This window comes from Medicago sativa, chromosome 2, assembly GCF_051527215.1.
Source record: "Medicago sativa cultivar Bolivia chromosome 2, Bolivia_mono, whole genome shotgun sequence".
Classification (NCBI taxonomy): Eukaryota; Viridiplantae; Streptophyta; class Magnoliopsida; order Fabales; family Fabaceae; genus Medicago; species Medicago sativa.
In genome coordinates, this window is record NC_140750.1 from 35,100,279 (window position 1) to 35,113,401 (window position 13,123).

The 13,123-nt window shown below is 32.7% G+C and overlaps 1 protein-coding gene, 1 long non-coding RNA gene and 1 pseudogene across 2 annotated transcripts; 2 read left to right on the forward strand and 1 right to left on the reverse strand.

The window, feature by feature from the left end:
- Positions 1–2,681: 2,681 nt before the first annotated feature.
- LOC146946524 (putative F-box protein At1g32420) lies at positions 2,682–3,946 on the reverse strand (annotated as a pseudogene).
- Positions 3,947–8,446: 4,500 nt separating this feature from the next.
- LOC146946525 (uncharacterized) lies at positions 8,447–9,829 on the forward strand. The gene is made up of 3 exons (XR_015028258.1): positions 8,447–8,659; positions 8,733–8,899; positions 9,584–9,829. It is a non-coding gene; the product is annotated as an uncharacterized LOC146946525 (long non-coding RNA).
- A 1,888-nt stretch (positions 9,830–11,717) lies between these two features.
- LOC146946526 (uncharacterized) lies at positions 11,718–12,833 on the forward strand. Its single transcript, XM_085748245.1, has one exon. It carries the CDS (start codon positions 11,718–11,720, stop codon positions 12,831–12,833), a length of 1,116 nt encoding a protein of 371 aa, XP_085604371.1.
- The last annotated feature ends 290 nt before the right edge of the window (positions 12,834–13,123 follow it).

The following is a 13,123-nucleotide window of genomic DNA, read 5'->3' on the forward strand; positions in this document are numbered from 1 at the left end:
GTAAGGAACAGAAAACAATGTCAAGACTCTCATCCCGTTACGTATCAGAGCACCTAAAGACATACTTGCGAGGAGTCCACTCTCGACCACGCCTATTCTTGATTACCTGCAAGTTACCCATACGAAGAACAACATTTTCAAGCAGAAGGGGTGAGATTTCTCAAACAATAATATCAAGCATATAACTCATCAATTATATTTAACGATCTTAAACATCATATAATTCAACAATTATATTTAAATACATAGATATCATCATATAACAGCCATAACCATAGTCACATAACGTCATACAAATATTTCATCACTACATACCTCGTTAAAACATCACAACTTAACAACTTGACTCGACAATGCATCTAAACTCGACTATGCAACTATTATCATCTTGTATCATCTTGACAATGCAAATGCATGGGGTACCATTCTAGGGCATAAGCCCTCTTCGCTTATGAGCATAAATATACTCCTAGGGCATAAGCCCTCGTCGCTATTTTGCAAAAGCTCCTAGGGCATGAACCCTCGTCTCTGTTGAGCATAAGCTCCTAGGGCATGAGCCCTCATCTTTAAATGAGTATGCATGGACTCAACATCTTACGTCTTAAAATTTCATGAACAACTTATAACTTCTTGACTTTGACCGACATTTACATCTTAATAAAGATCAACAGCAACATATGCAGCACATATAAATTCATATCATATCCGCATCATAACATAACAGTATCAAATGATAATAATATCATCTTAAGCATCACATCAACATAAGCATCATAATAACACATATAGTGCATATATGACAATATCACATTATTAATAATTTTAGTCATCTTAACTTAGTCTTTCTGGACAGCTTCTAATAATCTAGGCATCCTTTAATTCCTACTCAAACTTCAACTTAAATCTTCAAGTGCGAAAAGATTTCAAGAAAACAATTTGGGCAGGATGGCCTACTTACTCACTGTGGCGAGTTGGTTTGCTCGCTGCGGCGAGCAAAACATGCTCTCTGGACCCTCAAAAAGACTTGCACGCGAGGCGAGTTAACTTGCTCGCGGTGGCGAGTTGGGTTGCTCGTTGTGGCGAGCGATATTGCTCGCGAGGCGAGAGATGGTGTTCTTAGCTCGCGAGGCGAGCTATGCTGCTCGCTGCGGCGAGCGATGAATGTCAGCTCGGGCAGAATTCTGTTTTTCTTAAAAATTCACCCAATCTCTTGGTTCTAACCTCAAAACTACTTCCAATAATCATCCTATGGATTATCTAAGGTTTGTACACAATTTCTACATCAATTCAACTAGTTTTCATCATCTAATCATCAAAACCGCTCTTTAACCCTAATTCTTAAATCCTCACAACCCATCCTAAATCATGTTAGATGCAATCTAATGATTCAAAGACTTAATATTAGTGAAAGATAGTCTCACCCTTACCTTAATATGCAGAAATCGCAGCTCTCTCTTGCTTCTCCTCTTCCCTTGACTTTTTCTCCCTTTTTCACCAAAAACGTACGTTCTGTGTCTTTCTAACCTAACTTCTCTTATTTATATCTCTTATATTCTTTTCTATTTCCTCTTAAACCACTAAACTCTCTAAATTTATAAAACAGCCCCACAACTTAATATTTATTTTATTTTATTTTCAAATCTTATTTTATTAAATAATAAAATAAGTCACAACATCACATAACTTCTCTAAAAATCATATAACTCGCATAAATCTCATAAATCACTTAAATCACATATAAATCATATAAATCTTATAAATCACGTCAATCTTATAAATATATATTCTAAAACTCATTAAAATAATTAAATAATTAAAATGGGCGTTACACCTCCCCTCATAGATGCTTGAATTACACTCCCCTCCCCTCTTATGTTAAAATATACACTTCCCTCCCCTCTTATTCAAAACATATTAGAAAATATTTCACTCATCTCCCCTAAGTGAAGCTTGAATTACATTCCCCTTCCCTCTTATGTTAAAATCTACATTTTGTTCCCCTCTATAATTTTTTTCATTTCTAATATTCTTGCGAAAACAAAAAATAATCTAACACACTTTTAAAAAAAATAGTATTGCGGGGCCATTTTAATATAATCAAATTTTGAATACATAGTTTTCGCTATTTTTTATTCACAATTTCATTAATATATAGTTTTAAACCCTATTATAAAATGAAACAATCCAAAATAAAATTAAAATATGTGAAAAAGTTACTAAAGATGATAAAATATGGTTATTTAAAAGGTAATTTTATACTCTAAATTATAAAACTAATAGCAAAATATTTAAACTTAACTATCATTGACATTTAAATTATAAAGAAATGAATTTATTTTTTTTCAAATGGTGGTTCAAAATTAGTATATATCATAAAAATATTTATTTAAGTTAAAATGTATTAAAGTGTAGTGCATATTTAATTATTAAGGGAGAGAGTTGTAATTCAAACATCTTATAGGGGAGGAAATTATAAATTCTACTTTTCAAGGGAAGGGAGTGTATATTTTAACATAAGATAAGAGGGAGTGTAATTCAAGCATCTTTGAAGGAAGGGGAGTGTAATTTACTCAAATATATATTTGGCAGGCCTATGCAATCAACGAATGAGAATTCTAAGTTATGATATTTCATAAACTCATATTTTGGTTTATTTATAAAATCATAATTGGGTAAAATCAAATGAAAATTAAACTACCAATACATTAAATATTAATTCCTTCAAAAGAAAGAAGGTTTTCCTTATAAACTATAATTTGCAACCCAGCAGCTGACTCACCTTTAACCTTGATCTCCTCAATCCTTTGGGTACTTAAATCATACCAAAGCTTTCTCATCATCATCTTTCATGAAGAATATAAAGCTTTTTATGCCTGCCCCAAAAGGATGCATTCTGCAAGGTGCATCAACAACAAAGAGTTTAATCCACGATTCTTTAACACGGAGTTCACCCAAAATCCATATGTCATAAAAACATGACACCTTAATATTGGAGATGAAAGAAATAGACCCATTTATACCTGCTAAGTACGTCTCCAGCCTGAATCTAGGTAATCGAAAAAATGATTCCCTTTCCCTGCACCATCTATAAGAGGGTAAGATTGTGGCAAAGAATATCTCATTGATAAAGTCAAATGACACAATCTCATCAGATTGGCCTAACTAATGGCAAAATTCGTTCAAGTTCATCGGATAGCTATCTGGCCAATTAAAATGCATCTTAATGCCATCGATTTTCCTCCAAGAGTTACTTTTGAGGCTATATATCTCTCAGAAAGGGTCATTCATCTTTACTACTTGTCTATCCCAAACAGTGTGATCATAATCCTCATCCCACAAATAGCTATCCTTATCAGGTACTTCAACCCAATTACCTTCACAGTCTAAGGGGTAAGACGCAATCCGGATCAATTTATAGTCATGTCTAACACAATCATAACCAAATGCCAGAGGAGGTATCTTAAACTCAATGTTGTCATAGAATTGAAATCTAGGTGGAACAACCTTAAATTCTGTGGTAGCAGGATTCCACAACACAATTTTTGAGTCATGGTAATTGCCATGGTAGAGACAAAGAGTGCCATTAACACTAGAAAAACCTAAAATCTCAATACCTAAGTCATCTTCATGAAATGGAGGTGGACAATATAATCTCTCCTCATCCTCCAACTTCTCACCAGAAAATATGCAGAAGTTGTTGGGAAAGGGAATCATTTGTCTTTTCCTTTAGGATGAGACATGTGTTTTCATTGTCCTCGTTGTGTTTGGATATGAAATTGGTGCGAAACATGTTTATAAAATCAGGGCTTTGAAATAAAAGGGAAAATGATTTTTTAACACATGTGAATCGTTTGAGTGATTTTAGAGGCAATTTGGAAAGAATAGACAAAGCAAGGTCGTTAGGAATGTAAGCAGTGCTTACCAGCTTAGATGTTGCAGCAGCCATGAATTAATAAAATCTCTATGACGAGTGACAAAGATATCTCTATGCTTGTTGGATTGGGGTTATTGAAAAAATTGCAAATCATTTATACACATAGGAAGATTTCTTTACTTAGTTGATAAGAAATGTTTTTTTGACAAAGAAAAAAAAACATTTCTTATCAACTAAGTAAAGAAATCTTTTCATGTGTATAAATGTTCAAATCTAAATGAATTTCCTATTTCTTAATATATCATATCTTTTCTAGGATTAATTGTTCAACGGTGATGGTGTCAAACTGTTTCACACATGTATTTGATCAAATCATATTATTATGTAATTGAATATGAGTTTAATGGTGGTGGGTTTACACAGTCCAAAACAACTTTGAACATACAACCAGTCAAAATATTTGATAAATTTTATTTGGAAAAAGAAAGATAAAATAGTAAATCTTTAACTTTTTTTTTGTCAAAGGTAAACGATATTCATTCATTCAAATTGATCGAGTACATCGATACAATACAAATCCAAATTCGCTAAAAACAAAAAGGATGAATATGTTAACAAACTCACAACATCCATGTTAATAGCATAAAACGGCAAAGTATCTATGCCTACAAATATGACTAATATATTCAAGTCTCCGAAATACTCATGTCTCCGGATCTGCAACGTTGATGACTCCAAAGTCATTGTCATTGATCGGATCTGCACTTGCTCAAAGCTAATCTTTCAACCTGAATCAAATAAACACCACACTAAGACTGGAAATCAAAACACACCGCACAAAGACGGGTAATCAAAACAAACAGAGTCGTTCAAAGACGACAAAATCACAAAAACAAACGAAAGAAAATATAAAATATGTGAAATCACTTATTTAATTAGGATAGAAGGAAAAACAACTCGGAGGGGTGACTTTTGGGTCAAAATTGACCCTAAATCACCCCTCTGACAAGAAGAAGAAAAAGGGGATGACGACTAGGGTTTGAGAATGAGAGAAGAGAGAGATGAAGAAAGGGGTGACGGCTAGGATTTGTCTTAGTAAATCTTTAATTGTATAGCAAAATTGTAAGAATATATATATATATATATATATATATATATATATATATATATATATATATATATATATATATATATATATAAACATTACTTTATCTGAAATTTGAATATTGAAGCAAGTCCAAAAAGGGAAAAGAAGAAGAAAAAAATCTATTCAATGCATTCAAAAGTAAATAGCAAAAGTTGTCTTTTTTGTTGTTATATTCAATCCAAAGAGCAAAAATATATTCTTTTTTGTTGTTATATTCAATCCAAAGAGCCCACACACAAGTAGACCACATAAAAGACAATAAATTCATGCGTTGTTTCGAGAAACCTGCCAAATTCCCAAACTGAAAGAAATGATCCGAAAAATTACCAAAATAGACAAAATACAAACCAAGCCAAAAGCGCACCATATGCCAAAACCGTATTACAAATCCGTTTAAAAAACTTTCTTTTCTCATTTGAAGTATTACAAATCCGTTTAAAAACCTTTCTTTTCTCATTTGAAAATAGATTTATCAAAACAATTTTGAAAACAATGTTAAACAAATAAAAGGTAAGTAGAAAGAGGTGAGTAGATCACACAAGAAATGTTGGACAAGTTCAAAGTCAAACCTGCTGGCTCATCTTGTCCCCTAAATCGAAGAAATTTACCTTCAAAACCCGAGGATTTTTCCACTATAACCAAAATCCTAATTAGAAAAAACTCTTATGGTATTTCCGATCAAACTTTAAATATACATTGTCTCAAACAATCTTAAACATCCTTAAGTTTTTGAAGGAAACAAACCGCTAGAAGCCTTCGGCAAGAGACTTAACTATATCTGTCTCTAATCCAACTTAATGCTATCAAGCATTAGAGAAAGTCAAATTTCCAGTATTATGCAAAAATACAAGTTCAAGTTTGTTAACTAGCATTAGAAGAAAAAAACTAGCATAAAGTTTTTCTTTCAAAGATAAAGCTCCACTAGAGAGGATAAATAAATTTAGCTGGAAAAAAAAAAACAATAATAACGAATGGGATATAAAAAAAAAAGTTATTGTTTCAAAGGATTTAAGAAAATAGCTTTCTCAATTAATATGTCAATTTTCATCAACTTCAACGTTGGGGAGGGGTTTAATCATACAATGCTTGAGCAATAAAGTCATTAAAAAGCTTTTGTGAATTCTTCAAAGAGTGTCATTTTAAGCGTCATACGAGGGGGAAAACCTACCCTTCATAGTTTTTCATGTGCATAGTACGTACCGTGAGCCGGTCCAAATTGATCATTTTGGACGATTGACTTTGGCGATCAAAAACATTGCACAATAAATGATTTTGTAATGAAGCCTCTTAAATGTCTTCCTTCTTGTAGTAGAAGATGATATATCAGTTTAACCAATACAAATTTAATAGAACCAGATGAAGTGGTGATCGGATGATTGCTTCATTATGTACACGTCGGATGCACTTCATGACAAATGATGACAACTCTAAGTACCAAATCTATTATGTTCTTTAAAAGTATTAGCAGATGAAGGACACTAAATGTTATGAGATTGTTGGTACCAAAAGCAATGTGCAATATTACATAGATCATAAGCAAGACACTACATGCACATTTTTCAACTGATACATGTAGCCATGGAGTTTATGGGTACTGCTCTAAATTGTCAGTTGAAACAGCTTGTTATTTCATTAATTATATACTGAAGGGAAAAAACTATCTTAGTACCCACAAAAGTAATAATACATACCACCACAAAAAAAAAAAAAAAAAAAAAGGCTTAATTGCACTTTTGCCCCCTATATTTTGCCAATTGTGCGATTTTGCACCCAATTGTTTCAAACGAGCGATTTTGCACCCTATATTTTGCCAATTGAGCGATTTTGCACCCCATTGTTTCAAACGAGCGATTTTACACCCCATAGTTTTCCCCCTTTCTGATTTTGCACCCCAAAAAATCAAAAAAATATTCAGTTTTTTTTCCAAAAAATTTAAAAAATCGAAAAAAATTTAAATAATTAGTAAAAAAATCAGAAAATATAATCAGATTTTTTTAAAAATTCTGGAATTTAATTTTCAAAATACAAAAAAAGTAAATTTTCAAAATTTTAAAAAAAGGTCAGATTTTTTTTAAAAAATTCTGGAAAAAAATTTAATTTTTAAAAATCTGGATACCAATTTAAAAAAAGGTCAGATTTTTTTAAAAAATTCTGAAAAAAATTTAATTTTTAAAAATCTGGATACCAATTTAAAAAAAGTTAGATTTTTTTAAAATTTTGAATATTAACTTTTTTTGTATTTTGAAAATTAAATTCAAAAATTTTAAAAAAAAATCTGATTATATTTTCTGATATTTTTCTAATTTTTTAAATTTTTTCGATTTTTTAAATTTTTTGGAAAAAAACTAAATATTTTTATGATTTGTTGGGGTGCAAAATCAGAAAGGGGGAAAACTATGGGGTGCAAAATCGCACAATTGACAAAATATAGGGTGCAAAATCGCTCGTTTGAAACAATGGGGTGCAAAATCGCACAATTGGCAAAATATAGGGGGCAAACAAGGCACTAAGCTACACCAGATCCAACACTTAGACCAATATCATTTTTCATTTTTCAGTCGCCTACTAGTGTACACTTTGTATGGTGTTGCGGGTTTTTTATGGCAGGTCATGGCAGCCACATGAATTTGAATCTCTAATTCTATTGGCTAGACAAAATAACTTTTCCAAAAAAAGTCAGTTTCCTAACTACACCATAGAAGTGCCTAACTTTAGGAGAAAGTTGAATTTAGGCACCTTTATTTAGTGGTGTCTGGGGTTCGAACTTCGGAACATTGCATATATCATGCATTGTCCTTACCAACCGAATTAAATTCACGGGGACAAATTTAAGCACCCTTAAGCAAGTATGTTTTTATTTAATTATTTTAACATTAAAAGAAACTTAATCCAAATTACCATAAGTCTTTTCGCATCAACAACAATGGAGAGAAATTACACTACCAATTCATCACTTTGACTGTTTGAAAAAAAAGTTGTGAAAATAGTTAGACGAATCCAAAACGTGGGAACTTTTTTTTAAGGTAAAAATGAGGGAACTTTAATGGTACACTTGTAATTAAGGTAAAAAAAAGTGAATGAATATAGTAATTTGTTAATTAATAATCATTTTTTTGGTAAAAATAATAATTGATATTCTCGATTATAAATAATAAAAATTCTGAAAAATTTAATTTAATTTTGATGACACTTTTTACAAAAAAGATTTAATTATTATAATCGTAAATGATAGAATTTTTTTTTCTTTCAAAAAACAACTAATTTAACTATAAATTTAAGCCGGCCCTAATTTTTAGTTAAAGAAACTTTGTGTAACATCCCAATATTTTATACATTTTCTTTGAATAATTTTCTCACTTTGTCATTTAGTTATTCAACAATTTATTTTATGTTTGAAAAATGTAAGAAAAACCTTGACATTTTCTTGGTACCTTTTTGTGAGCCACATCTCTTTTGTACGTGTTTCTTACTTCTTCTCTCAATCCCCGTTTTTTGGTTCTCACACAAACGTCCATACCTCCCACACATAGAAATAAATACTTACTCACATAATTCCTACTCTGTCGAGAACAAACAAAATACCTTCATCACCACATAATTGTCAATCCAACAATCACATATTTTTGTGGAGTCTTAAGGTAAGAATTGTTTTGTTGTGCTTTCTCTCTATTCTCTGATCCATTTCTAACAATAGACCATTTTCTCTTAAAGGATATCATTTGATTGAAAGTGATACAAACAATCCTTTCGTATCAATTCAAATTCGTGTAGAACCAAGTGTTGAGTGGTTTCTCTCTTGCAAACTCTTTTTCGTGGAACTAGAAGCCTCGTTAGGATGTGTCGAACTAGAAGCCTCATCAACGAATAAAGCACTTGAGGTAAGGGCTTTATCCCATACATCTGCTAGGGCTATGTTATTAAATAGTGGTAGCAATTCTTGTCTTTTGAAAAGAAAAATAATTAAAATGTATTGATATATTTTATATTATTATGCTTTATACGTTTTTGTGGTGTTGGAAAAGAAGTGTACATTTTTTTGATGAATTAAAGAAAAGAGAAAGATGAAAATGTGAGTTTGTGAAATGATTGACTTTTGGTTGTGTGTTTGATGATGCGTTAATATTTGACTGTAATTGCCTTAGTGGCGAGTTAATATTATATATCTGTGTGGTGCCTTAGTGGCGGGTTTTAGTCTGCATTTTCATGATCATGTATGACATATGCATCTGTGTGGTACCTTAGTGGCGGGATTACAATTATATTTTGTGTGGATGTCTTAGTGGCGGGAATTATATCCGGATCATATAGTTATAAGAGCATGTTACGCATAATTGCATTGAGTCTGTTGTATACATGTGGTTGATGATTTACTTAAAACTATTTTATTGCAAAGAAGATGTGTGTGAACCTTACTTTGAAGCATATGACTTGAATGTATTTTTCTTAATTCTTTTTGATTGATAAGTTTTAATATTATATATTTTATGACATTGTTTTTGGTGCTTTGAGTATGAACCAATTTGGATAAGGAAATTGACCCTTACATTAATATAATGTTGTAGGTACATATGAAGTTTGATGTGTGATAAAAGCGTACGCGGGACAAAAAAAATGGGTTTTTGATTGAATTGTAACTTTAGAAGAAATTTTTGAAGGATAATTATTTTAAGAATTTTAGTTAAATTATGTTAAGAATTTTGTATCGGTTTTGATAAGAATTGACTATTGATGAAAAAAAATATGTAGTAGTGGTTTTCGAAAAAAGAAAATGAATCAAGAATGTCTTGGATCAAAATTCGGGGCGTTACACTCGGCTTTCTCTCTAAGTTTTCTTCCTCTTTCACTCATCGAGGAGGGGTGATTTTAGGTCGATTTTTGACCTAGAATCTCCCCTCTGCATCTTTTTCCCCTTTCTTTCCATCTAAATAATTGATTTCCACATACATCAAGTTTTTCTTTCGTGTTTTTTCGTGATTTCGTCGTCTTAGTGCGACGTTGTGTTGTTCGTCGTCTTTTGCGTCGTTGTTTGATTTCGCATCTTTTGTTTTGCGGTGTTCATTTGGTTTGCGGTGTTCATTTGGTTCGTATTGAAAGAACAGCTTCAGACAATCGCAAATTCTATCAATGATTTGGGCGTCAACGTTCCAGAAACATGGGTATTATTTAAATTTTATCATATTATTTGGAGGCATTTTGCCGTTGTATGCTATTAACTTGGGTGCTGTGAGTTTGTTCACAAATTCACCATTTACGTTTGATCATGTCATTTTTGTCTCTGACGCCTTTTATCAAGACCACTTAGAGCTTGCGATTTGCGATTTAGGTTGCGATTTGCCATTCTCGGCTATTGCGATTTGCGATTCTCCAAAAATAATTGCACCGCTAACTAAACTAAACACAACGTGGGAGAGGCAAACAATAGCTTGAAGTACTATTGGTGCTGATTGATTGTCCACATTCCTGGTGAATTGTGATTACGGTTTAGCAAATTCTTTATGGTACATGTATAAAAAAATAATCCTTTAGGTGCCACCTCTCTTGCTTTGTTTTATCACAAACTGCCTAGTCATGATTGGTTGAAGACGGAAGCACTGCTTGGTGGGTTCATCACAAGCAGGGGCGGACCTGGCCTCACAAAACCAGTGTGGCACAATTTTTTTTTGTAGGTTGTCTTATATATATTTTTTTTGAGTTGGGCAGGTTGTGTTATATATTATTTCTCACAACAATATTCATAAAACAATTGTATAGATTAATGGTATAATTGTATAGATTAATGGTATATATGAATGGCGAATGTATATGATTGGATTTTACTTTAGGTGATGCGGTTCAACACTTGCTTTTTGCATTTTTTATAATGTATATGATTGGATTTTACTTTATGAATGGATTTTACTTTAGGTGATGCGGTTCAACACTTGCTTTTTGCATTTTTTATAGTATTATTAGTTAAATTATTAGTTAAAATTAGAGTTAAAAAACTAAAATGTGCATTGCAGGAATCGAACCAAGGTTCCCTTGATGAAAGGGGCGCACGTTTGCCACTAGATACCACCATACATATGTGATTAAGTGACAAAATTTAATTTATATAAGATAATATTTAGCTAAAAAATTAAAAAAATATATATAGTTCGGCCTGGACTGGTGTGGCACTTGCCACAGTGTGCCCAGTCCAGGTCCTCCCCTGATCACAAGGGTTCTAGCTATCGTTAGAAAATTCAATACATTATTAATTTTAACGGAATGATTGACCGCTGAGAAGACATACGCTACGTATTCCTGAATAGAGCTACCATTGAAATTCATTCGTCTACCTCTATTAACATCAAGTAAGGATGCCCTCAACCTATTTGATGAATTACTAAGAATGTTTTTTGGTTTTCCCTTTTAATAAGGAGTATTGATTTTCCCTTTCAATAAGGAGTTTTGTTTTTTCCCTTTCAATAAGGAGTTTTTGTGTTTAACGGAGTCAATGAGTTGCATAGCTTGGAATTGTCGTGGGCTTGGTAATCTTCGAACAATTAGTGCATTCAAAAAGCTCTTACGCGATAAAAATCCAACATGTGTATTTCTCTCAGAACCCAAGAAAAAAGATTTTGAGATGAACAGGTTTCAGAATGTTCAAGGTTTATCTGGTGTTGTGCAGTTAGTTGTTCTGGAGAAGGTAATAGACGTGTCGGCGGTCTTGCAATGACGTTTTGGAAGGAAGGAGTTGAAGTGGAGGTATTATCTCTTTCCTCTAACCATATTGATGTCTTAATTGCTATTGAGAATGGAGATGAGAAATGGAGGCTTACTGGGGTATATGGTTTTCCGGAGTCTCGAATGAAGCATAAAACGTGCGAGTTAATTGACCAGTTATCATTGGTGGAAAGTACTGATAAGTGGCTTCTCATGGGGGATTTTAATCTGATTCTTTCACAAGATGAAAAGGAAGGTGGAAATTTTGGAAGCTCTCATATGATTTCGATGTTTCGGGATACTCTTCAAAATCACAATCTCTCTGACTTAGGTTCTGAGGGGGATAAATTTACTTGGCATAATAGACAAGATGGTATGTCAAATATCAAGGCACGCCTTGATAGGATGGTAGCGACTCCAGCCTGGTCCTCGTTCTATCCTTCGGCTTTAGTGGTGCATTTAACGAGATATGCTTCAGATCATTTACCTTTGTGGTTGCAGCTTGCTTCTAGGAAGTCAAAGAAAAAACAAAATGTTCTTAAATTACAACGGTTTGAAGAATGTTGGTTGCATGATAGTGGAATTTTGGAAGCAGTGAAAGGTTCTTGGGAGGTGGCAGGAGATTCTATGTCTGATAAAATTAATCGATGTGTGAATGATCTTTCTAACTGGAGTAAGGATCGTTTTAGTGATGTTCCCAATCAGATAAAAATTGTTCAAAAGAAATTGGATGATCTTAATAAGCAAACTCAACATGAAGGGGTGATGTCAGAAATTAGACGAGTTGAGGCTAGATTGAATGACTTGGTGGAGAGTGAAGAAATTTGGTGGGCTCAGAGGTCTCGAGCTTTGTGGTTAAAGCATGGAGATAAAAATACAAAAAAAATTCATCAAAAAGCTTCTCAGAGAAAATCTAGAAATTGGGTGGAATCTATATGTGACGATCATGGGAAAATATTTGATGATGAGGAAAACATTGCCATAGTTTTTAATAATTTCTTTCAAGATTTTTTCTCTACAAGTCACCCAGAAAGAATTACTGAAGCTGTGCAAGTGGTGATAGATTATCGAATGCTATGCATAACATATTGGAAGCTGAGTTCACAGAAAATGAAGTTTTCTTAGCCGCTAAAAATTTAAAGCCTCATGCTGCCCCGGGACCGGACGGTATGCCTGCGTTATTTTATCAACAATTTTGGAGCATAGTTGGCAAGGATATGACTTCTTTTGCTTTGAAGATTCTCAATGATGGTGGAAATCCGAGCAACATTAATTATACATATATTTGTCTCATTCCAAAAAAGAAGAAGCCAAAGGTGCCAGGTGATTTTCGACCTATTTCTCTTTGCAATGTCATTTTTAAAATTACTACAAAAACAATTGCAAATAGGTTGAAATTGATTCTTCCGGATATC